Here is a 27,164-nt window from a genome sequence, read left to right as displayed (position 1 = left end):
AATGCTGCCATAACGGACGACATCCTGATACATCCTGAATGGATCTCTTTCCATTCAGAACTAAACAGAATTTTTTTTTCTGGTACTGAGATCCTCTGCCGGATTTCAATATCGGAAAACAAAAACGCAAGTGTGAAAGTAGCCTTATACCTTCAGTAGCTGTCAGCTTCCTGACTGCGTCCTACATATGCATGTTCAGTTCGTCCAGAATCGATTGTTTCAGCCAACTTTTCTCTTATATGTCTAGGGGCCTTAGAGGGTTAATTATTACATGGACATTTTTAGCCGATTGACGGACATATCTGAGTGCACTTATTTGTCTGTTCGCATAAGTCCCATAGAAGTTAATGGAGAAAGCCACGCCACCTCTCCATTCACAGTGGCGCATGGTGGTGCACCTTGCAGGACATAGTGATCAGTGCTGTACCAGGAAGTCCTCTTTGAAATGTAATAGTGATGATATCCGATGTATCACCTTTTACCTTGCTGATATATCTTTCTAGACCCAGAAATTCCTTTTGCTGTAACGTATTAACTGAAGTTGTGCTCGGATCGTTGACTCTGGTGAAGGCATTTGTTTTCCCTGACATGTTTGTTACAAGTCCAGCCAGTTTTGAGATTTGTTTAATGCTTTGCTGACCTTAGAAGGGCTCCCTAGAGCTGGTACGTGGGGTTTGAAGATATTGGAAGACTCGCTGCTGAGACATTTGTATGTCCTGTTAAATTGGCCATAAAATTGGTCTCATGGAATGAGGCTACAAACCGTCGCTGTTTTAATTATCCCAGGCACAGTTGCTGCATATCGACTGTAAAGCTTTGTCAATAATCTGGCAAAAAAGACAGCTTTTTGATATTTTTGAGGATAAAAAGAAACACCATAAGATGGCGACATATAAAATGATCACCTCTAAGAACTGAATAGGTGTTTCTTTTTATTTGGGTGGTTGTACTTGGCTATTGGTACAGTCACATTGCTGGGTGTCTGTAGTTGCTAGGGTTAGATTTTTAATATTCCTACTGGGAGAGATCTATTGTTAGTGTCTTAAAATTTAGACTGCTTAAAACTAGACGAGGCAGGCAGGAGATGCGCCAGATTTTACACAATCATAGACTTAGCATATCTTGCTAGACAAATCAGATGTTTTTCCTGATGGTACCTTTTGGTTAGCTTCATGTAAACTTCTGCTGCTGCTATTTTGAGAATAGAGGTTTTCTATGCTTAGAAAGCTAATACATATTGCTGTTTTATTCACTGCCACAACATATCGAAGTATAGAAAAACCTCTATCGTCAATATAGTACAGCTATAACTTCTATTATGGGTTAAATGAGGGAGAAAAAAACTGAACCTGGGACATCTACATGCAAGGCTGACCACTTGCCTCCAGGCCACAACCTTATAATATTAAGAAGAGTGGTTTTCTATACTTAGAAAGCTAATACATATTACTGTTTTCATTATAATCCTATATTGTGCCTGTGAATAAACCAGTAATTAGCTTTGTAATCATGTAGAACTTAGCTAGTGTATATTATATGTGGATAACACACATATGATAGCTCATAGTATAGAGTACACATGGATAGCTCACAGTATGTGGCTCATATGGATAAATTGCCATATAGAGCGCACATGGATAGCTTGTAGTAACAATTGTTTAGTCCTATCTTAGTTGGTTGCTGAGTGTTTTTTTTCATATACTACTGTAAGTATATCTGTAAAATTGTCAGGGAATGAACCTTTACTATTGGAGCCCGTGGATCTGTGTGTACAAGGAAACCTAATATGTGTGAATTTAATAAAACAGCAAACACTTAGCTCTCGGTGCAGTGTATTTATTTTCTGTGTTGAAGATGAACACACCTCACTGAAAATCCTTGTGTGTGATTATAATGTGATTTATCCAGACTGTCCTCTGAGTTCTTACAATGAACCCACCTTTATCCTAAAGTGAATCTCCATCTTTTATCATTAATTTAGGTGAAACATTCTGAACTGATTATTTCTTTACTGTAGTTTATGACAGTAAAAAGTTCTGATATACAGAGCTCTGAATCGCCTGCATAGACCTAGATCTAGATGTTAACATGCTAGCTGCCTGCAGCTGCCACTAGAGGGAGTTTTTGAGCTAACCGCATACAGCCTCTTGTTGGATTCAATGTATAACAGTATGCAGTATGCTCCTTCTAGTGGTCTACCATTAGCCTCTCTGTGACCTGGTCTATACTACAGAGATGTATTTTCAGGCCTGCTGGTGGCTATTGGAAGCCATTGACAAATTCTTGATGCTCCCCACTAACAGTTCAGCTAAATTTCTCTAATGCGGTGCTTTGTGCGTTATTACATTTAGGCTACATTCACACGTCAGTATTTTCCTATATCCCGATTTTCGGTCCGTTTTTTGCGGATCCGTTGTTCCTGAAAATGTTTCCGTATGTCATCCGTTTTTTGCGGATCCGAAAAAAACGGAAGCATGTATAAATTTCAATAATCAAATAAAGTTGTTTGGAATTCATTGAAAAAAAATTGGAAAAAAATAAAAAATAAAATAAAAATTTGTTATGTGTTTCCAGGATTCCGCAAAAAACGGATGACATACGGAATGACATCCGAATATCTTCCGTTTTTTGCGGATCCATTGACTTTGTATTGTACCAGGATCCGAATTTTGCGGAAAAGAATAGGACATGTTTTATATTTAAACGGACATGCGGAACGGAACAACGGAAACGGACAGCACACATTGTGCTGTCCGATTTTTTCCAGGACCCATTGAAAATGAATGGGTCCAGATCTGGTCCTGATCTGTTCCGCAAAAAACGGAACAGATCAGGAAAGAAAAAACGGACGTGTGAATGGACCCTTAAGGAGTGGTGGTACATTTTGTATTTGGTTACTGTGCCTGCTTTAAAAAATTCATTTCCTAGAAAACAAGTCGCCAGTGCATGTTCTGTGCAGACACTGCACAAGCAGGGAATGCTAAGAGATTAGAAGTGATATCGTGGCTCTTAGAACTGTGACTGTAGTTTGGAACGACAGCAGTATCTGAGACAGGGTTCCATAAACTCAAGACCAGCCCATTATGTTCCCTGTACGAAAGCTGCAATAGTGAGCGCCTCATGTATTTTTATGTAAATGTATTAATCTACAGAACATAATGTATTCATTTTAACTTTTTCTATTGTAGATGGCTCCAGACCTTCCCAAAAAGAAATTATTTCCTTGCGTGCATTTATGCTGCTTTTCCTGAAGCAACTCATTCTGAAGGTAAACTATGGGAACTTGCTATTGTATGCATCAGTCACTTACCTACTGCACCTTCACTAGGGTTAGGATGGTTGATACTGGACAGCATGTCCTTGGCGTTTTGCACAGAAATGCTTAAAGGGGTTATACCACAACTTGATGAAAATCAGACATTATATGATACATGACAATCCCTTTTAACAAAGCTAGAACCAGCCTGTACCTCACATGGATCCAGAGATCTCCACATTCATTGCTCAAATTTTTCTGCTAGATTTTCTTCAGACCGACAGCTCAAGGGGCGTGTGTCCTTTCTGCTGCCGCTCTTTCCATATCATAGTTTGTGGGGGATTCTCATAGAATATGCCCTTTCTGCTACAGCTCTCTCCATATCACAGCTCAGGGTGTGTCCTTTCTGCTGCAGCTCACTCCCTGTAATGGTCACAGCTTCTAATAGTAGATACAACTTGTGGCAGTTGAAGGATGGAATTGAGCATGTATGTCCTCCTGTGTAGGTGGACCTACACATATACTATAGAGAATATACACCAGGGGTACCGTTATAATGAAGAAAAGAGAATATCTCACAACTGGGTTGTTTTTGTAACAGAAAGTAAATTACAAACTAGTCTTTCATTCAGAATTATGTTAAAATAACATTTAATGGCAGCAAATTCCTTTTAACTATGTTCAAAATGTCTCTCCCTCTGGAGGCAACTCTAAATATTGTTGCACCATAGTGCACTCTTAATGTCATAGTATTACTGAAGCTTGGCCCTGAAATCAAAACCTATGCCATTGGCAGTTAAAGAATGTCTGTCAGTGGTTTTGACCATGCTAAACATACCTTTTGTGGAGTTTTTATTTTCAGAAGTAGTGTGAATATGAAGATTTATTCAGCCAGAATCTGCTCTTCATGGTCCCAGGAAGTGGAGCTTCACTTTGAAGGGCTCTCTGCCTTGAGCTGCTTCACCGCCCCTTCCTTCTGCTGTGAGTGACAGCTATAGCATCCAACCAGGAGACCACTACAGCTGTCACTCAGAGCAGGGGTAAGGGACTATGAAGCATCTCAATGCAGAGAGCTCCTCACATTGAAGCTAAGCACTTCACATTAAAGCTCCACCTCCAGAACACTTCAAAGAGCAGAATAAAGCTTCATATTCTCACCACTCCCGATGAGAAAGGATCCACAAAAGTTATGTTTGTCCTGCTTTGCTCAGGCCCTACCTAGTGTGGTTAGCAGTTTAGCATGGTCAGACCTGCTAACAGACTCCATTTGACAATAGAGGAAAAAAAAATAATCTGATATCTTTAATATAGTTTATCCTTTTTAATATCCTGTGTAGCCCAGCACTATCTGGCATAATTAAATGTGGCTCACCAGCCAGAAAAGGCTGAAAAAAAAAAAAAAAAAAAATAGATATATAAAAAAAGTCTGAAAACCTCGGTTTTAGAACCACCTCTTACATGGGACATCCAAGACGATCTGTGATCTGATTGATTATTATGGATAGTCATTAAAATGGTTTTCCAAAATTTTAATACTGATGACCTGTCCTTTGGATAGGTCATCAGTTTCTGTTCGCCCCTGCCGATAGGCTGTTTGAGAAGGCATCGGCGGTCCTGTGTGCGTTACGGCTTTCTCCGCTCTTACCAAGCACAGCTCCATACGTTTGATAGTGGCTGTGCATGGTATCGCGCTCAGTCCCATTCACTTCAATGGGATTGAGCGGCTCCTAGGCCACATGACAGATGAACGTGTTGTCACTGGCCTAGGAAAAGATGGGAGAAGGCCGTGGTGCTACTGCGAGTGCCGGTGCCTTCTCAAACAGCTGACAGGAGGTGGTCCCGGACATCGGACCCCCACTGATCAGATACTGGTGACCTATCCAGAGGGTACGTTGGCAGTATTTTAAAGTCACGGAAAAGCCCTTTGAGCATAATATATTGGCCTTCCTTTTGACCATTATATCGTAAAACACAAGTCTGTCACCATAACGGACACTGATGTCATCTGTGATTATTACTGCCCAAGCTGAGACCCATTCCCACAGCCTAGACCCGCTCCTCTTACAGCCCATTAATGTCATTTCACTGGTCCTTCATTCCTCTGACGATCAACATTAAGGCTCTGAATTATTCTGTCTCATAAAATGTTACCTACAGTGTATAAAATTCTTTTCTTTCTTTCCCTTCAGGATCGAGGGGTGAAAGAAGATGAGCTCCAGAGCATTTTAAATTACCTGCTGACAATGCATGAGGTATGCACAGTATCATTAGCCTGTCCGTGTAGTTGTCGGCGGGTTCATTATTGAAGGTTTATCACAATAGTATAAAGTATGTCAGTTATATGGCACCATCTGAGCAGAGCTTTCCAATTATTTGGTTAGTGTCCCTGGTATACGGTTGACTGTAAAGTCTACCAGGAGCAGCTTAAATTAATGAATTCTTGTAAAATGCTGTATAAGCCAATCACTTTCATGTTTAAATATGAATTTAACAGGAGAAACAAGTTTATGACTTGGTAATTGCCGGCTGTGTAATGCAGATCGGCTCTTCCCGGCTAACGTGTGCTGGGCTTGTGCTTATACAAAGCAGCCAATCTGAGTGTAAAGAGCTGCAGTGCAAATAGGGGTGGGAGAGAGGTAAGTATCTGAGCAGCTCCGTACTGTGGTAGTTGTTGGTGAGGCTAAACGCTCCCGGCCCCAGGCTCCTCTTTGTTTGGTACACAGACAAGATATCAATTCCTTTGCTCCTTTCTAGTCAAAGACTCCCCTTAAAGGCATCGGTCAGCAGATTTGTCCCTATGACACTGGCTGACCTGTTACATGTGCGCTTGGCAGCTGAAGGCATCTGTGTTGGTCCCATGTTAATATGTGTCCGCATTACTGAGAAAAATGATGTTTTATATATGCAAATGAGCCCCTAGGAGCAATGGGGGCGGTGCCATTACACCTAGTGGCTCTGCGCTCTCTGCAACTGCCGTGCCCTCTGCACTTTGATTAACCTCTTGCCGTCACGGTAACGCCGATAGGCGTCCGGACGGAAGCGCTCTCAGGTCTGAGTGACGCCTATTGGCATCCTCGTGAGACCTGAGATTTCCTGTGAACGCGCGCTCACAGGATTGCGCAGTTCACAAGTTTAACTACAGCCTGCCAGCGCTGATCATTGGCTGGCAGGCTGTAGATTTTTAAAAGAACCAATCAAATAGGTATATCAGATGCTATTTTGTAAATGGCGTCTGATATACCTGCTCCTCTGGTGGTCCCTTTTGCTTGGATTGACCACCAGAGGACACAGGCAGCTCTGTAGCACCACACTACACTACACCCCCCCCCCCGTCACTTATTAACCCCTTATTAACCCCTGATCACCCCATATAAACTCCCTGATCACCCCCCTGTAAGGGTCCCTTATCACCGCCAGTTAGTTAGCTACTTGTTAGGTAGTTAGCGCCCAGCCCACCGCACCGCAGTCACGATTAGCATCATCGCTGTCACTAATCAGCACTAGTACTATATAGTATCTGTAAGTGATCAAGACTGATCGCAATCAGATCTATATCAGTACATTAGGGTCACCTTAGGCTCTACAAAAAACGCAGTGTTCGCCTGATCTTGTGCGCACACTTGCGTTCAGTCCGCCCCACCGCAGTGACAGAATTTTTTTCTTTTCCCTGATCACTGCAAAAACACCGTAAAATCGCTGCGGCGCTATAAAGATCACTTTTGAGGGGCATGGCGAGTTCATAGAAGTTTTTTTTTTGGGCACAAGTTAGCGGAAATAGTTTTTAGTTTTTTTTCTTACAAAGTCTCATATTCCACTAACTTGTGACAAAAAATAAAATCTTATATGAACTCACCATACCCCTCACGGAATCCAAATGCGTAAAAATGCCTTGTGAAATCCTAAAGGTACTCATTGGAATTTGGGCACCTTTCCGCACCTAGGCTGCAAAAAAGTGTCACACATGTGGTATCGCCGTACTCAGAAGAAGTAGGGCAATGTGTTTTGGGGTGTATTTTTACATGTACCCATGCTGGGTGAGAGAAATATCTCTGTAAATGACAACTTTTTAAAAAAAATTATACAAAGTTGTCAATTTACAGAGATATTTCTCTCACCCAGCATGGGTACATGTAAAAATACACCCCAAAACACATTGCCCTACTTCTTCTGAGTACGGCGATACCACATGTGTGACATTTTTTTGCAGCCTAGGTGCGTAAAGGGGCCGAAAGTCCAACGAGTACCTTTAGGCTTTACAGGGTTGCTCACAATTTAGCCCCGCCCAAAATGCCAGAACAGTAAACACACCCCACAAATGACCCCATTTCGGAAAGTAGACACCCCAAGGTATTCACTGAGGGGCATTTTTTTTTATTTTTTTTTTGCCAGAAGTTAGCAGAAATGGAAACTTTATTATTATTTTTTTTCCTCGGAAAGTGTCATTTTCTGCTAACTTGTGAAAAAAATTCAATCATACATGAACTCGCCATTCCCCTCCGTGAATACTTTGGGGTGTCTTCTTTCTAAAATGGGGTCATTTGGGGGGTATTTATACTATCCTGGCATTCTAGCACCTCAAAAAACATGACAGGTGCTCAGAAAGTCAGAGATGCATAAAAATGCAGAAATTCACATTTTTGTACCATAGTTTGTAAACGCTATAACTTTTGCGGCAAACCAATAAATATACACTTATTGGATTTTTTTTTTAATCAAAGACATGTAGCACAATAAATTCTGACACAAACTTGTATAGAAATGTAATTATATTTGAACAATTTTACCAGAAAAAGTTACAAATACGCTTTTTTTGAGGAAATTGCGGTCTTTTTTGATTAATAACAGAAAAACGAAAAATCTCAGCAGCAATCAAATACCACCAAAAGAAAGCTGTATTTGTGAGAAGAAAAGGAGGTAAAATTCATTTGGGTGCCAAGTTGCATGACCGAGCAATAAACCGTTAAAATTGTGAAGTGCCGATTTGTAAAAAAGGGCCTGGTCACTAGGGGGGTATAAACCTGTGGTTAATAGGCCAGACGTGATGATGTTTACACTGCCTGGTCCTGTCAATCAAAATCCAGAGGGTGCAGCAGTTGCAGAGAGAGCAGAGCCTCGAGGTGTAATGGCAACGCCCCCGTTGCACCTAGAGGCTCATTTTCATATATTAAAGGAAGTCTTTCACCTATACTAACCATTATAGAACACTTACACCATTATCAGCATTATAGTCCCCATATTGGAATGCTACTTACTGTTTAGCTGTCAGTCGCTTATTTTCTTAAAAAAAAACACTTCTATTCAATATGCAAATTAAGTCTGAAGGTGCCCAGGGGCAGCGTTCAAACAGCCGGTACCCGGGCCCCTCATCGCTATTCATATGAAAACCCCTCCCCTTTCACCCTTCTGGCCCGCCCTGTTTACACTGGCTATAAATAAAACTAAAATAAATAAATAATGCTAAAATAGAAAATGACGGAAAAAAAGACACTCAAGGAATGTCTATGGGTTATATGGGAAAAAAAGTTATGGCTTTTAATGACTTGCAGTATGTGCTAAAAATGGAAACTGTGGCTGGTCAGGAAGGTGGCTAAATGGCCTCTGTCAGTATAATCAACCCTATTAAACCAGGCTTGCAGTATTGTGCAGATATCATTATTTTTTTTTTAATGCAAATTAAGTAATTTGAGCACTGAGGGGCCTGCATAGCTCTTGGCTGTCATGGGGAGGGAGGAGTGTACTGAGCACTCTGGGGCGTAGCAGTAGCGGTGCTTCAGGGCTGCAGTACAGAAATACAGTTGCGGGCAGCACGCGGTGTATTGTCTGCATATTTTTGGCTCCCTTGAAATGAATGGGTCCACACCCACGGATGCAGACCCAGAAATACAGTCGTGTGAATGGACCCTAATAGATAAATGGCTATACTTATCATTTAGCCATGTAAGAGCTAAAGTGGGGCAAATATAGCTTGTATCTATTAGTCTGGGTATCTTTATATACTCATGCCTCTCAGCCATGCATACATATCAGATATGTGGCATATCACGAGAATGTGGCATATTCACAAACGACATGGGGCAATTGAGAGTCTAGCTTGGCAGCTTTGCCCATTTAAGGGATTATCCAGGAATTTGATAGTTATGGCCTATCCTCAGAGTAGATCAGGAATCTATATGGGTCTCCACCTCCCAGGACCCCTGCCAATCAGCTGTTCGAAAGAAGCCACGGCGCTCACTGAGTTATGCCACCGTACATTGGTCACATGGCCTAGCTGCAGCTCAGCCCCATACAAGTGAATGTGACTGAGCTACAGTCCCAAGCACAGCCACTATACAATGTACGGCGCTGTGCTTGGTGAGCTGTGGAGAGACAGTAGCATTCACTAGGGGGCGGCCTGTTCAAACAGCTGATGCGACTCCCTATACCCCCCCCCCACCAATCTCATGTTGATGACCTGTCCTCAATGAGCGCTGTGTATACAGATCAGGAAGCGCTATGCGCTTACTGTCCCGGCCCGGTGGTCATGTGACGGCCTGGGGCGGGAGAGTGCAGGAGCTGACGGGTTATCCATAGACCTTGATCAGCCGTGTACTGAGGCTGTACAGCACTGTATACTGTTGTACAGCCTCTCTGGGGGGTGTATTTCCCCTGTTACTGGGGCTACTATACTTACCCAAAAATGGTACCAATAAAAACTCTTCCTGCAAAAAAACAAGCCCCTGCACAAGATGATTGCAGAAAAATAAAAATAAATATGGCGTTCAGAAAATGGAGACACAAAAACATAATTTTTTTTCAAAAATGCGTTATTATGTAAAACTGAAATAAAGAAAGCAGACATATTTGATATCATTGCGTCCGTAACAACCTGCTCTATAAAAATAGCACATGATTTACCCTGTCAGATGAATATTGTAAAAAATAAAAACAGTGCCAAAACAGCCATTTTTTGGTTACCTTGCCTCACAAGAACGTAATATAGAGCAATTAAAAATCATATGTACCCCAAAATAGTACCAATAAAACTGGCACCTTATCCCCTAGTTTCCACTGTAAGGTTACATCAGGGGGGCTTCAAATGGGACATGGCATCTAAAAACCAGTTCAGCAAAATCTGCCTTCCAAAAACCATCCTTTTCTTCTGCGCCCTGCTGTGTGCCCTTACAGCAGTTTATGACCACATGTGGGGTGTTTATGTAAACCGCAGAATCAGGGTAATAAATATTGAGTTTTGTTTGGCTGTTAACACTCGATGTGTTAAAGAAAAAAATTGATTAAAATCTGCCCAAAAAGGGAAATTTAGAAATTTCATCTCCATTTTCCTTTAATTCTTGTGGAACACATGGGTTAACAAAGTTAGTAAAATCAGTTTTGAGTAACTTGAGGGATGTAGTTTGGACAATGAGGTCATTTATTGTGGGTTTCCACTATGTAAGCCCCACAAAGTGACTTGAGAACTGAACTGGTCCTTAAAAAAGTTGACTTTGGAAATTTTCCTAAAAATGTCAAAAATAACTTTAAAAAATTCTAACGTCCTAAAAAAATAAATAAAACTACATTACCAAAATGATGTCCACATAAAGTAGATATATGGGGAATGTTGATGAATATTTTATGAGGCATCACTATCTGTCTTAAAAGCAGAGAGATTCAAATTTAGAAAACGGTGAATTATCATTAACTTTTAGATTTTTTTTTTTTATAAATAAAGGTAAAACATATTGACTCAAATGTACCATTAACATGAAGTACAATGTGTCACGAGAACACAGTCTCTGAATGACTTGGATAAGTAAAAGCGTTCCAAAGCTATTACCACATAAAGTGACATATGTCAGATTTGCTAAATTAGGCCTGGTCAGGAAGGGGGTAAATGGCCCGGTCTGGAAGTGGTTAAATTCCTGAATAACCCCTGAATGTGGTAAGTATGATTTGCACTAGTTTGTATATATGAACCCAAATATTTCCAAACTTCTTGGTTAGCCGAAATTTAGCATTCATCTCTGTGAAATGTATAACTGCTCCCGTTTCTGCGGCACAGAAGTTGGTGCAAGCAGAACGCATGTCATTTGGGATTGTGTCTTCTTCCATTACAGGATGAGAATATTCATGACGTTCTGCAGCTGCTCGTGGCACTAATGTCTGAACATCCCGCCTCGATGATACCTGCATTTGATCAGCGAAATGGAATACGGTGAGACAAGCTGCAAATCAATTAATTCACCATTTTCCTTTTATCTGTGGCATCGGCATAGCTGGATAATCACAGGAATGGCATTATTTGCTTTCCTGAAAATGATTTGTTTAGATGTGAACCTGAGCTGTCACCAAGGCAAAAAAAAAGCCTAGCTGCTAATTGTGTGTGCTGTAATTATAATGAAGAACATGCCAAAACATGCCCCGTGAATCTTCTGGATTCTGTCCTCACCAGTTTCTGCTGCCATCTTGTTGAAGACCACATTGTAAGCAGTCCTATTTGTAGGTCATGAAGAGGGAAATTTTTCATTCCCTCCTCTTCACGCCACACTTTTCTGGCATAAAAAAAAGTTGCAAATCCCATGTTTGTGACGTTTAAAAAGCCACTTCCAGAACATTTTGCAGCAGGTGAAGTTTCTACACTGCCCTCAACACTTTCTGAAGAGTGGGCGGGACCAGTGGGGCCTGCACATTTATCTTCATTCACCCCTTTTTTCCGGTGTCAATGAAGATGGAAATGTGCGGCAACTCGGAGTTGCCGTAGGTTTCTGTTTAGGTGCATGGACTGCCTGAAGGTGTGCCTAATATGTCCGAAATTAGGCACATCCTCCGCCAGCGCAAGAGATTTTATAGGCAGGTGTAAAACGGCGGTCTTTGATAAATTTCCACTGAAATCTTATCCAGTGCCGCATTTTCTTCAAGAATTTGAGTTCTTTGTGGACTGCAGGCATAGCTACACATTGATATCAGCAAGTTTTCACTATAGAACAGTAAGGGCTCATGCACACGATCGTATGTATTTTGCAGTCTGCAAAACACGGTTCTGCAAAAAATATGTATGTTTCTGTGCATTCCATATTTTGCTGGCCCCTAATAGAACAGTCCTATCCTTGTCCGTGATGCGTACAATAATAGGACATGTTCTATTTCTTTGCGAAGCAGACATACGGAAACGGAATGCACGCAGAGTAACTTCCGTATTTTTTGTTTTGCGGACCCATTCAAATGAATGGTTCCGCAAACAGTCAGCATTAATAAATTGAACGGACACAGAAAGAAAATACGTTTGTGTGCATGGGCCCTAAAGCCTAGAGGTCCACAGCAAGGTCGGCAATTCCACTACATAATTAGCACAACAGGATATTGTAGATGATGTAGAGTGAAGACCTGACGTGCATGAGACCTGTGTGTGGACAGTAGTTGCTCTCACTTTTTTAAAGATAAAGTAGATTTATTCAGAATATAAGTGAAAATCCATATATTTCTAGATATCATTTCTTGAACCTTCTCTTACAATAAGAGCGCATCTGGCTTCAGAGACCCAGCCTGCGTCTCTCCAGCTGCTGTAAAACTACAATTGCCACCACGCCCTGCTGTAGGCTGATAGTTGTAGACAGTCTGGGCACGCTGGGAGTTGTAGTTTTGCAACAGTTGTAGAGCCGCAGGTTGGCCATCCCTGCCCTACACGCTAAATGAATATCGGCCAAAGCGCAAACGGTGGGTCCACAATATAAGGCACCGGCCGTGTGAATTCAATATATTGACTTAAATGGGTCTACAATCCGCAAGATGCGGAGCTGGGGCACAGATCGGAAGCGATTCCGTGGGCTTTTGGGTCCATGACTCTGCACTGCAAAAGATAAGACGCGTCCTATCTTTTGCCGTATATTGAGGATCAAGCCAATGGGTCCGCGCCGCAATACGGGATTCACACGGCCGGTGCCCATGCATTGCAGAACGCTATTTTCGGTCCACAGCATGGGCATGGACGGCTTATGTTCATGTGAATAAGGCCTTGAAGATAAAGATACATTTATCAAACATCATGAGATAAATGTGGTATAAAGTACGCAAACACAGATAATAAATTCCTCCGGATGTATTTACCTGTCTAGAAATACATGTGAATCCCATTGAATGCATCCTAAAGTCCTACATCCCCTCTGAAACATGAAAGCTGTGGGGAGATGAAGCAGAGCGAGCGCGTTATATAATACTGGCTGAACGCAGGGTTACATAATGCCGGTTGTGACAGGTGCTCCATTTAAATGAAAGAAATCTTGTGACGGGCCAGCCACGTACCGCCCGTGGTGCCAGTTTCAGCGCTGAGTTATACCTGCTGACTTTATGGCTGCTTTACACAAGACGATTGGAGGTCAGACTTTCCTTCTATTTTCCTTGCCAAAAACTTGATTGGATCCCAGAATGAAGGAACAGAACCACGCAGAGAATACTGATGTTAATGAGCTCCTTTATACCAGCCTTCAAGGGTTCAGGACATTTCATGGCTCTAAAGGCGGCCTGCTGTGTTTCAAGGGATTCTTTTTCTTTTTTTTTTTTTTTTTTGCTGCAGTTTGGAGCGGTGACCGTTTTGTATTAGAAACTATTTGAAGAACTTTTTCTTAGAGCGGTGCCTGTGGAGGAAGCTTAGGTCACACTTAGGCAAGTTGTATGATCTCCCAGTTTAGAAAGCGCAATTTCTTTCAATGAACCGGTCAGGTCTGATATTGCTTTCTTATCATAGCAGTGACGGACACGCTGAATTCACGGCTCTGTCACTAATGTGTGAAAGTGCAGCAGATTTAGAAAACTTGTGTTTTCATCTTGATGGTCAGCAAGATGTCCAATGGTATTATGCAAGATTGCTCCAGATTGCTCCTGCATTAGCTGACTTCTCCCCATGCACAGTTAATAAGGAGAAATCTGTCAATCAGCGACTGGAGGCCAGGGGGGAGCCCACCGCCACCAGACTCCTTCCTGTCCATGTGCTGCGAGATTAACAAGCCCTCAAAGTCTGTTGCACTCATGGGACAGATCGCTGAAACCAGCGTCTTTCACTAGAGAGGACCTCCCAGGTTCCCTTTAATGCCATGCCAAAATGTGAGACGTTAAAGGGGTTTTCCAAGACTATAACAAACCTCCTGGAGTGGTCGACCCGTGGTGGTGATCATACTTACCTGGTCATGGCTGGTTGATAAGGATGCACATGGCCACTGCAGCCAATCGCGGTTGCAGCGGTGACCTGCTCCCCATGCATCCCAGAGATTGGCTGCAGCGGTCACGTGCCCTCCGGTCAACAGGATGTTGATTTCAGCGAAGCAGAGAGATGAAGAGCTGGCTGTGGAGCGATGGAGACAACCAAGTGATGAGGACCAGGTAAGTATGATCACCACCGCGGGTCGCCCACTCTTGAGAGATCTGTTATAGTCTTGGATAACCCCTTTAAAACAGGTGACCAACTTTTACATTAGCAGCTCTAAACCTGCTTCTCTGACATGTCTGTTCTAGTACTTGTATTCCCCATAAACAAAATTATAAATCTGGAGCATCTTTTTACAACTACATGGTGTTATTCCTCTGTTATTCCTCCGGGAAAATAGTGTATACATGGACAACTAGTTATTACCATTCCCCCTTGTCAGTAGAGTGTACCTACACACTGAATCTGCCAGTACAGATTGGACTATGTCAGAATGGGTAATGGCATGCATCATGGACAAGAGGAATGAGAACACTCAGTTGTCCATTTATTCCATAGATTTCTAGTAGGAAGGACAAAGGAACAGCACAGTCCTGCGGTCAGGACAAAGTGACGCTGTAAGGAGTCGACAGTTACTTCAGTTTGATGCATCTGAATATTTTAAATTAAATTAGCAACTATTTCTGTTCTTATTATGCATGGAAATGTCCTAAAACATAGATTCTGGGATGCCGATGCTCAAGTCTGAAGACCTACGTGGCAGTGCCAGCTCCTCATGACCGTGGACAATGAAGCTTTTTCTGTAATTCAGACTTGCTGAAATCTCAGGGACAATAGACCTCTGTCTGTTTCATTCCTGTATGACAAAGTCCCGATTGTTGTGTGGGTCGGGGAGAACAGTGCTGGGCTGTTGTCGATTATTTCTTGTAGTGGATCAAGATAATTATTAGTGGGAGGAATTTCAGCGCTTTACGTATACCCCATTGTCGGGCTTCTGCGGAAAGCCATCTAAATGTACAAACAATACGTATTAGGCGCTCACTGCAAACACACATAGCGAGAGGAGGGTTAGTGTCATGTAATAATGCCAGGCTGTTCTTCTGGAAATGGCCTGTGATTCTTGGCGCAGTCACTGCGGCTTTGTATATAGATCCCAGTTTATGTAACCTTTATGTCACTGCTACCATTGTTAAATATTAGCAGGAGAAAAACGAATGAGGCTACTTTCACATCTGCGTTTTCCTTACCGATTTTGAGATCTCGCAGAGGAGATCTCGCTTCAGTTTTTTCCCCATTCATTTTCAGTGGGGAGAAAACTGAATAAACCGGAATGGAGTGCGCCAAAACCACAGCAAAAACGCATCCGTTTTCAAAAATACAACTGGCTGCATCCGTTCAGAATGGATCCGGTTGTATTACTATTGACTTACATCGTTTTTTATGCCGGATCCGTTTATTTCGGACACCAAAAAAAACCTCATCCGGCACCCATTGACTTACAGTGCTTTTAGTGTCAGATCCGGCATGTTCATTTTCAATATAATACAACCGGATTCGTTCTGAACGGATGCAGCCAGTTGTATTATTCAAATGGATGCGTTTTGCTGTGGCTTTGAGATCTCAAAACTGGACAGCAAAAATGCATGTATGAAAGTAGCCTTAACTGGATTTTCTGTACTTGCATTAGCTGTGGACTGTGTTGTATGTAGCTTGATGCCATCATACATTAGCTGTGGACTGTCCTGTATGTAGCTTGATGCCATCATACATTAGCTGTGGACTGTCCTGTATGTAGGTTGATGTGGTCATACATTAGCTGTGGACTGTCCTGTATGTAGGTTGATGTGGTCATACATTAGCTGTGGACTGTCCTGTATGTAGGTTGATGTGGTCATACATTAGCTGTGGACTGTCCTGTATGTAGGTTGATGTGGTCATACATTAGCTGTGGACTGTCCTGTGTGTAGCTTGATGTCATCATACATTAGCTGTGGACTGTCCTGTATGTAGGTTGATATGGTCATACATTAGCTGTGGACTGTCCTGTATGTAGGTTGATGTGGTCATACACTAGCTGTGGACTGTCCTGTATGTAGGTTGATGTGGTCATACATTAGCTGTGGACTGTCCTGTGTGTAGGTTGATGTGGTCATACATTAGCTGTGGACTGTCCTGTGTGTAGGTTGATGTGGTCATACACTAGCTGTGGACTGTCCTGTGTGTAGGTTGATGTGGTCATACATTAGCTGTGGACTGTCCTGTATGTAGGTTGATGTGGTCATACATTAGCTGTGGACGGTCCTGTATGTAGCTTGATGCCATCATACATTAGCTGTGGACTGTGTTGTATGTAGCTTGATGTGGTCATACATTAGTTGTGAATAAACAAAAATGATGGCTGGCACTCTACTAAATATAATGTCTTCGGTGCTCAGTGATGGAGATTTCCTCCGGTAATAATATGAAATAATTCACGGCACTCGAAATATTGATATGAGTGAAAAAGATTTTTTTTATTTTGAAATGCCACCAATAGATATCCGTTGTGAGGGCCAACGTTTCGGTGTTCACGGCCTATTAATTATAATAGCATACAATCAGTGTATTGAAAATTAAACAGAAATTTTTTAGCAATAAGAAAGAAAATTTACAAACATGTAGGGGCAAGTCATACATGTATCTATATATACAATATCCATATTATAGTATTTAAAGGGAACCTGTCATCGGGATTTTGTGTATAGAGCTGAGGACATGGGTTGCTAGATGGCCGCTAGCACATCCGCAATACCCAGTCCCCAAAGCTCTGTGTGCTTTTATTGTGTAAAAAAAACGATTTGATAAATATGCAAATTAACCTGAGATGAGTCCTGTCCCTGACTCATCTCACGTACAGGACTCATCTCAGGTTAATCTGCATATGTATAAAATCGGGTTTTTTTTACACAATAAAAGCACACAGAGCTATGGGGACTGGGTATTGCGGATGTGCTAGCGGCCATCTAGCAGTCCATGTCCTCAGCTCTATACACAAAATCCTGGTGACAGGTTCCCTTTAAAGCTGCAAGTATAGATAAAAAATAAATGAATAAACTGATCATGGGATAGTAGTCACAGAAATACATTAGCTGTGGACTGTCCTGTATGTAGGTTGATGTGGTCATACACTAGCTGTGGACTGTCCTGTATGTAGGTTGATGTGGTCATACACTAGCTGTGGACTGTCCTGTATGTAGCTTGATGTCGTCATACATTAGCTGTGGACTGTCCTGTATGTAGGTTGATGTGGTCATACATTAGCTGTGGACTGTCCTGTATGTAGGTTGATGTGGTCATACATTAGCTGTGGACTGTCCTGTGTGTAGCTTGATGTGGTCATACATTAGCTGTGGACTGTCCTGTGTGTAGCTTGATGTCATCATACATTAGCTGTGGACTGTCCTGTATGTAGGTTGATATGGTCATACATTAGCTGTGGACTGTCCTGTATGTAGGTTGATGTGGTCATACACTAGCTGTGGACTGTCCTGTATGTAGGTTGATGTGGTCATACATTAGCTGTGGACTGTCCTGTGTGTAGCTTGATGTGGTCATACATTAGCTGTGGACTGTCCTGTGTGTAGCTTGATGTCATCATACATTAGCTGTGGACTGTCCTGTATGTAGGTTGATATGGTCATACATTAGCTGTGGACTGTCCTGTATGTAGGTTGATGTGGTCATACACTAGCTGTGGACTGTCCTGTATGTAGGTTGATGTGGTCATACATTAGCTGTGGACTGTCCTGTATGTAGGTTGATGTGGTCATACATTAGCTGTGGACTGTCCTGTATGTAGGTTGATATGGTCATACACTAGCTGTGGACTGTCCTGTGTGTAGGTTGATGTGGTCATACATTAGCTGTGGACTGTCCTGTGTGTAGGTTGATGTGGTCATACATTAGCTGTGGACTGTCCTGTATGTAGGTTGATGTGGTCATACATTAGCTGTGGACTGTCCTGTATGTAGCTTGATGCCATCATACATTAGCTGTGGACTGTGTTGTATGTAGCTTGATGTGGTCATACATTAGTTGTGAATAAACAAAAATGATGGCTGGCACTCTACTAAATATAATGTCTTCGGTGCTCAGTGATGGAGATTTCCTCCGGTAATAATATGAAATAATTCACGGCACTCGAAATATTGATATGAGTGAAAAAGATTTTTTTTATTTTGAAATGCCACCAATAGATATCCGTTGTGAGGGCCAACGTTTCGGTGTTCACGGCCTATTAATTATAATAGCATACAATCAGTGTATTGAAAATTAAACAGAAATTTTTTAGCAATAAGAAAGAAAATTTACAAACATGTAGGGGCAAGTCATACATGTATCTATATATACAATATCCATATTATAGTATTTAAAGGGAACCTGTCATCGGGATTTTGTGTATAGAGCTGAGGACATGGGTTGCTAGATGGCCGCTAGCACATCCGCAATACCCAGTCCCCATAGCTCTGTGTGCTTTTATTGTGTAAAAAAAACGATTTGATAAATATGCAAATTAACCTGAGATGAGTCCTGTCTCTGACTCATCTCACATACAGGACTCATCTCAGGTTAATCTGCATATGTATAAAATCGGGTTTTTTTTACACAATAAAAGCACACAGAGCTATGGGGACTGGGTATTGCGGATGTGCTAGCGGCCATCTAGCAGTCCATGTCCTCAGCTCTATACACAAAATCCTGGTGACAGGTTCCCTTTAAAGCTGCAAGTATAGATAAAAAATAAATGAATAAACTGATCATGGGATAGTAGTCACAGAAATACATTAGCTGTGGACTGTCCTGTATGTAGGTTGATGTGGTCATACACTAGCTGTGGACTGTCCTGTATGTAGGTTGATGTGGTCATACACTAGCTGTGGACTGTCCTGTATGTAGCTTGATGTCGTCATACATTAGCTGTGGACTGTCCTGTATGTAGGTTGATGTGGTCATACATTACCTGTGGACTGTCCTGTATGTAGCTTGATGTGGTCATACATTAGCTGTGGACTGTGCTGTATGTAGCTTGATGTGGTCATACATTACCTGTGGACTGTCCTGTATGTAGCTTGATGTGGTCATACATTACCTGTGGACTGTCCTGTATGTAGCTTGATGTGGTCATACATTACCTGTGGACTGTCCTGTATGTAGCTTGATGTGGTCATACATTACCTGTGGACTGTCCTGTATGTAGCTTGATGTGGTCATACACTAGCTGTGGACTGTGCTGTATGTAGGTTGATGTGGTCATACACTAGCTGTGGACGGTCCTGTATGTAGGTTGATGTGGTCATACATTCGTTATGGACTCTGTATGTAGCTTAGTGGTCATACATCAATGTCTCTTTTTACAAATATTCAAATATATTTTGTACGTATTTTGCCCTTTACTTCAGTAAATACTTTCTTCATGAAATAACAATTCTTGAAACTTTACATTGCACCATTCCTCTATTATACCTCCAAGTAATGTATGAATAAATAGACTACTGGCTCTTGGGGTTTGTCCCCATTCAGTCTGACACTGTCCAATCAATGCTTCCAGACTGTGTAGGGGGGGGGGGGGGGGGACACCCATTTGAGAAGAGGAATGTTAAAGGGGTTGTCCTCAGGATAGGATTAATAGTGATCCGTAATGTAGATTGCTTTATTGCATTGACCATGGAGACCATGTACCCCCGTCATGCCCCTCAGTAGTTCTCCTCAGATCGAAAAATAGATGGGATTTCTACATAATTGTTCCAGGAGCTTACAGACTGACTGCTGACTTCTCTTTTTTGTGTAGTAGTTAATATAGTTTAGAAATTTATACTGAAATAAACAGTTTTTTATAATGTTGTTTTTTTTAGTTTTTGTAGTTTGCAGATTTGACTCCGAATAGGAACCTGGACCTAATAAAATGAAGTCCAAAAATATCCTGTTGACTTCTTTGAGCATGTGTTGTGTTGTGAGCATGCGCTGTAACCTCTGCAGGGAGGGGAGGGAGGTGAGCTGTGTCCATTTACCTAGTCAAAGGTGGATCCTGTGTTATCTGCCTCCAGTGTTATAATTAAGGCGTTTACATTTCATTGTAATCCTGCCTGTGATGATAATGAGATGACTACTATGAAATGATCTCTACAGAACAAGACGTGTCAGGCTATTCACAATCTTGGTGACCCGAGTGCAGTCTGCAAAAATAAGGATTATTGTGTGACAGAAAGTGGCAAGGGACAAAGGAAAAACCAATTTCTCTAAAATGCTTAAATTAAAAACCTGATTTATTGTTTGCTATCTTATGTTACACCAGTAAATTCCCGCTTGTGTCTTTTCAGGGTCATTTATAAGCTACTAGCCTCTAAAAGTGAAAGTATCCGAGTGCAGGCGCTGAAAGTCCTTGGATATTTTCTAAAGCACCTCGGTCACAAGTGAGTGTTGATGTGTCCTCCCCGTAGGATGTGATTCTTCTGTTACTATATTACCGCTTCTTGTTTGGCGGTTCTGTTGTATTTACTCCAATTTGTTATTAAAAAGGAACCTGTCAGTAGGTTTGTGCCGCTCTAACCACCAGCCGCGTGAAATATTGACGGACTCCCAAACTACAAAGATCTATGTTTCACTTGGAAGCGGTGCAGCATTTCAGAGCCGGGCATGAGAAGAAGCATCCGCTATGTGGCTCCCTGCCCCGACCCCCAGTCAGGCCAACCTAGGCAGAGCCGGAGAGGAGCTGCCCAGCAGACACTTCTCCCTATGCCCGTCTCTCTTCAGTCCAGTTATGAACTGGTAGGAGCTTCTCAGTACTTCAGGCTGCCTATGGTTACTGCAGGATTCTGCTGACAGATACCTTTTGAAGTTGACTTGAAGTTTTAGAAAAATTCTCTTATGTCTGAAGTTCTGAGACCCCAGCTGATCTCTGAAATGAAGGCAGAAGCACTCAGCTTTACATGGCTCTCCTCGGAGATGTCAGCAGAACGGTGTATGAAGTCATTGACTTTCTGTTGGCCGCTCCAGGATCAGCAGAGACGATCAAAGCCAAAGGGGCAGTGCTCTGCTAAATATCGTTCCAGTGACCTGTGGGGTCTCGGTACCCAGATCTTTACCAATCAAAACTTCTGACGGTTTTCTGAAACTAGAGGTACATTTTAAAGAGGTTTTTCTGAATCATGGGCATTTTAACAAGCCCCTATAGCATGTGGCAAAAATCACACTCGCCCGTTACCTGCCACTCTATTTGGCGATCTTCCAAACCTGGCCTGTTTACTTCCAGTCGGGGTACAGACAAGGTCATATGCTCTGCAGAAACCAATGACTGTCCTCAGTGGTTACATCTCCCAGAACTGCATGTGTCTCTGCACTGCAATGGCGCTCGCGACCCCGTCTGTAGCCTGGCCCCAAGTAAACAGGCCAGGTACTGGAAGATCGCCAAACGGAGCGTCGGAGCAACCTAGTATGATTTTTTTCATCTTTTTTTCATTGGGAACCAGTGGCCAGAATCCTGAAAAATCTCTTAAAAGTCATCCTTCTCTCTATTTGATGCAAATAACGTACTAATTTACAATATCCGATTCGGGATTGCTTACACTTTATCAGTTTTTCTTATCGTTTCAGGCGAAAAGTTGAAATCATGCACACTCACAGCCTGTTCACATTACTTGGAGAGAGGCTGATGCTGCATACGAACACAGTGACCGTCACAACGTACAACACCCTGTATGAGGTGCGTTGCGTCTGATGAAGGTCGTAATATAAAGGGCGCCAGTGGGTTTTGTCATGTCTTTAATTATCTTGCGAGGACAAGAAGGATTGGCTGAAACGCCGATATTTATTTAGCAAATTGTCACTGTGAGACGCTCCCCTTCTTTCCTCCACGTGGTTGATGAATAGCGACCTGAAATTGTTCATCCTGCAGTTTTTTGGTGTCACCTTTAGCTATAGCGGATGTATCCGTGCCGCAATAACTATGCACAATATAGAGATAGTTGGTGCCAATACATGCTGATTTCTTGGTGGGTTTTTTCTTGCTTTCTTACTGTTGGGGGGCCTCGAGCGCCGAGTGTTTTCATACAGTGATCCATACTCTTCAGTATTTGTGCTGCGGCGTACAGTGGTATATAACTTTGTGGGACTGCACGGGTCCAAACTAAACCTGTGACCCAAGTGAGAGCCGAGCTTCTACCCGGGATTCTGTGCATTGGTCCCTGTCCTCTTATATTGTGCATTTAAAAAACAAAACAAAAAAAAAACAGGTGCTTTCATTGTACTTGGGCTCAAATTCTCTTCTTTCATCAAAGCAGTGACATTTCTGTGTGGCGGTATCATCGGGACTTGTTACCCACGTATTAGTCACTCACTTTCATCCTCTGGGCTGCAATCTCTGTTCTAGGACTTTGTAGCCTCACAATACAAGTGTAAGGGATATAATTGCTTTGCAGTAGATGGCAGTGGTAAAGGGACACTTCTGTCAGGGTATTTAAATCAAATTTTTGACAGTTTTTTTTTTCTTTCATTTTGGCAGTATTATACCATAGAAATGAAATACTAAATATTGTCCTTCTGTAGCAGTCAGCGCAGAGAGAGAAATATCCTATAGAGATGATAAACCTATTGTTTAGGTTACTACTGCTGTGCAGGAAAGATGTTATCTGTTAATAAAATAGTAAATTAGTAGAATTAGGATAACAGTATGGCAACTCAATTGTTCTCTTGATAGATCTAGATAAAGATGCCTACAGAAGAGCATTGCACTGATCAGTGTAATGTGTGGAGCGAGTTTCACATCTACGCTAAAGGTATCCAGCAGTTTGTTCCAGCAAAGGAACAGCCTGCCGAAGTTAACCGGATCCAGTCGGTCACTGCCGGAACCAATTTACTACAATAGGATCTGAGAGAGGTTTTGCTGGTTTCCGGCATGGGTGCCTGGTTTTGGCCGGACAAAAACTGGTGCATGCCTGCAATAATTTTTGTCCATCCGAAACCCAGCGCTAATGCTGGAAAGCGGCAGAATCCCCCTTGGGTGCCATTATAGTCAATGGACTCCTTTAGCGTATATGTGAAAGTAGCCTAAGTCACTCTGAGAAAGACAAGCGAGGCTGTATGCCGCACTTAATGTCCAAACAAAACAGGAAGTTAAAAAGATCCAGGATAGGAAGTAGAATACATGGAGCAACTTAAAAAAAAAATTATATCCAGAAAATCATTTACTCATTTTTGAAAAAAAAAAAAAAAAAAAAAAAAAAAACATGAAATATTTACATGTAGGCTGTTAATATGTACCTTTTAAAGAGCACCTGTCGGGTAGGGTTAATCCTTCTGATTAAAATGATACCTGTCTGGTGAAAATCTGTTGCGGCGTTCCCGAGAAAAATACTTTTATTGTCAATACAAATGATGGCGTCAGTGCCGTGAGGGGTGGGGCCTAGCCTCTCATGCACCTCAGCTTTCCAGTGCTGGCCCCACCCCTCAGCGCTCTGAAGTCCTTCTTTGCATAAAGAATAAAAGTCTCTTTCTCGGGAATGGTGCAACGATTTTCACAAGGCAGGCATCCTTTAATCAGCAGGATTAACCCTACCAATATGTCTCATTTAATAGAGTTGGTCCTGCTCTTTAATGGTAGGAAGTACAATGTTGAATCTGAGTACACATGAATAGAAGATTCTTTATTAGATTTCCACCAGGATTCAGGCGCACACTTATTCTTTATAATATCATGTGGACCACGTTGAGGCTCTCCTTACCCCGCATCGTCTGTGCACTGTGGCCCCTGGTTTGAATGTCTGTACCTTTTGGATTTGCTTGCTGCAGTTTTCTTCTGCAGATGGGTAACGTTTGTCTCCTCCCTGGCGTCACTGTGTAAGCGCGGTGGCACCAGAGATGTATGTTTACTTCCTAGCTGTCCTCTGCTTATATCGCTGGGTAATCTCATTATCTGTTTTCCTTACGTTTAGAGAATATTTTAGGATCCATTATCTAGCAGCGTAATGTAATTTCATAGAGGAAGACGGCTGGAGCTGTGTGACTGGTCTTGTGATGTTTATTAGTCTTGTGCATCGGCCTTCAGCAGCTCAAAATGTTACTTGCCTTTTAAGGGTACTTTCACACTTGCGTTGTTTTTAATCCGGAAAAACGGATGCGGTATTTATTATTATTCACATTTTTGAAGGTCTGCGCAGTAATACATTTCAAAGGAAATTAAGTGTGCAAGTGTGCCGGAATTCAAGTACCGTAAGAAGGACTGAACTAATGCATACTGAACGGATTGCTCTCCATTCAGAATGCATTAGGATTAAACTGATCAGTTTTTTTCCGGTATTGAGCCCCCAGGACGGAACTCAATCCCGGAAAAGAATAACGCCAGTGTGAAACTACCCTAAGCTGGTGATATATCTGTCAGAAATATGCATTCTCCTTCTTGTGGATAAGAAGTTGGGTTGGGAAGTCTTACAGGCTATGCTTCCTGGGAAAAAGTAGGTAAATTTGCTCTCTGGTTTCGATGAAACCCTGAGTAATAGTTTAAAGGGTTATCCCATGATTAATGTAAAAAATTGAAATCAGAATGCATATAGCACATAACAAAGCTAGAACCAGCTCTCCCCATTTATTAATCAATTTATTTCAAACTGTCAGCTCAGGGGGCACGTCCTTTCCCCAGGGGTATGTCCTTTCTGCTGCAACACTCTCCACCATCACAGCTTCTAACAGAAGATAGGGCTGGTGGCAGTTGCCAGATTGTTCTGAGCATGTGCGTCCACCCCAGCGAGGTGGACAGAGAAATAAGTAGAAGAACAAACAGCAGGTGTCACTCTACAGACATTAAATGAGTGAGTGACTATACTACTTTTTTTTTACGCAAAAGGTAGAAGTCAGCAGCACATGGAGTACACCAATGTGGATATGTTCAATATTATATTGGCGGGTACATGCAGTGTCAGATCCTGGCTCATAATCCCAAATTATATGAGAGAAGAAAAACTGCAGCACTCCTCCAGTCGATGCAACAGCGGTTTATTCATGTTCTTATTTATGTTGTTCTGTCTGGAGGAGAGCTAATATGTAGATCGTGTATTTCAGTAGGGAGGGGAGGCAAACCAGCTGACGGACAGTTCTTAGTCTCTGTGGGGTCTACCTGCATCTTAAAGGAGTTTAGAGAGGATCGGTCACCACTCCTGACATGTCTTATTAGGTAAATACATGAAATACTATTCAGGGCAGATTTACGGATGCTGTAGACAGCGTTACTGTAGTATTAAGATGGGGAATATGTATATTTACTAAAACAGACATGGCAGAAAAGCCAGGGCCACCTCATTTACTAGCTTAGCTCTGCTGCATCTGTTCACTATTTTATACACATTTATCATCTAAGGTTGTTTTTGTGTCAGTTTTGAGTGTGTCCTTGCTTTGTGTGTCTGCACCACGGAAGCCTATAAGAGTCTATGGCCAGCATAGACTTCTATTATGACTGAATGCAATACGGAACGCCTCTTATAGGCTTCCGTGGTGCACGCCATCATAGAAGTCCGTTAAGGTCCGTGGTAGTGGAATCCATTAGGAAATTCTTAGATAACCCGAACGCCGAACTTGAAATTTGCAAGTTCGCTCCCCGCTAGTCTTAAACCTTGACCACTGTGAAAAGTGGTGAGGATCACCAAATGTCACAAAAATGTTGCAGTTACCATGACTTGTGACTTTTTTTATGCCACAAAACTGACATATCTGCTTTCATAAATGACCCCCACAGTAAGTATAAGATGATTCATCCAGGACCAGTGGGGTCGATTTATGGAATTTAAAGGAGTTACTTGAAGATATCTTCTATATTTTCCTTATATCCGCCCTCTGCTGAGTTGCGCAGTGGTTGCTTATGAATTCTGCTTTCTGCTGACAGCTTCTTCTGCACCCTTTGAACGGTTCACCCCATGTCAGACCATTGTCTGCTGCTTTTTCATGTGTCTTTTGTGTAGTGCGATTATATTATATTATTAGATTGCGTGTAATCAGAACGGCGCATGCACAACTATTATTATTTTTTTTTATTATAGTGAACCTGTCTCATTGAAAATGTATTTTCATCTGAAGGCAGTATAGTTTGTAGGAGTCCAGTCAGCGGTCCTTCTCAGTGATTGATTGCTTTCTCCATACAGGTGTGGCTTAGAAGGCCTGCCCACTGGACTCCTAAGCATAAAAGGAGATGAAATTTAGCAATCTGCTGGACTACGTTTTTAATGTGACAGGTTTGCTTTAAGCTCTGCCTTCTAATAAATAAGAAGATTATAGAAAGATATGGACGGTAAAAGTCCGTAAGGTTCGATACTTCTTGGCGCAAAAACTCAACCTCAATGTATTGAAGATAAATCCTTCAATACTCCTTTTTCAAGTCTGTAAGTCTGTGCTCATGAGACAAGAAGGGACATTTTGTGCTGCAGGCTCGTGTCCTCCTAATCCAGATGGCGTGGTTTTCATCTGGATTAGGAGGACACGAGCTCGCAGCAAAAAATGACCCTTCTTGTCTCGTGAGCACAGGACTTGCAGACTTGAAAAAGGAGTATATCCACTTCAAAACGCGTTGTCACCTACATCTCAATAAAAAGGAATTATCTTCAATACATTGAGGTTGAGTTTTTGCGCCAAGAAGTATCGAACCTTACGGACTTTTACAGTCCATCGCTTTCTATTGTCCACTTTAACATTCCTTTGAAGAACTGGCAGCCCCACTAG

General features: G+C 42.0%; 1 protein-coding gene across 11 annotated transcripts in view; it reads left to right on the top strand.

Annotated features, from left to right (window-relative positions):
* Positions 1–27,164, top strand: part of NBEA (neurobeachin) — a 580,876-nt gene that overhangs the window by 171,523 nt on the left and 382,189 nt on the right. For all 11 annotated transcript variants that reach the window (XM_044287233.1, XM_044287230.1, XM_044287232.1 and 8 more), the window contains 5 exons: positions 3,189–3,268; positions 5,446–5,508; positions 11,350–11,447; positions 20,786–20,878; positions 22,059–22,167. In XM_044287233.1, the coding sequence (XP_044143168.1) occupies positions 3,189–3,268; positions 5,446–5,508; positions 11,350–11,447; positions 20,786–20,878; positions 22,059–22,167 (443 nt within the window). The remainder of the gene's footprint in view (positions 1–3,188; positions 3,269–5,445; positions 5,509–11,349; positions 11,448–20,785; positions 20,879–22,058; positions 22,168–27,164) is intronic.

Source organism: Bufo gargarizans, chromosome 3 (genome assembly GCF_014858855.1).
Source record: "Bufo gargarizans isolate SCDJY-AF-19 chromosome 3, ASM1485885v1, whole genome shotgun sequence".
Lineage (NCBI taxonomy): Eukaryota > Metazoa > Chordata > Amphibia > Anura > Bufonidae > Bufo > Bufo gargarizans.
The sequence above is the reverse complement of the archived record's forward strand: the minus strand, read 5'-3'. Positions and strand labels throughout refer to the sequence as shown.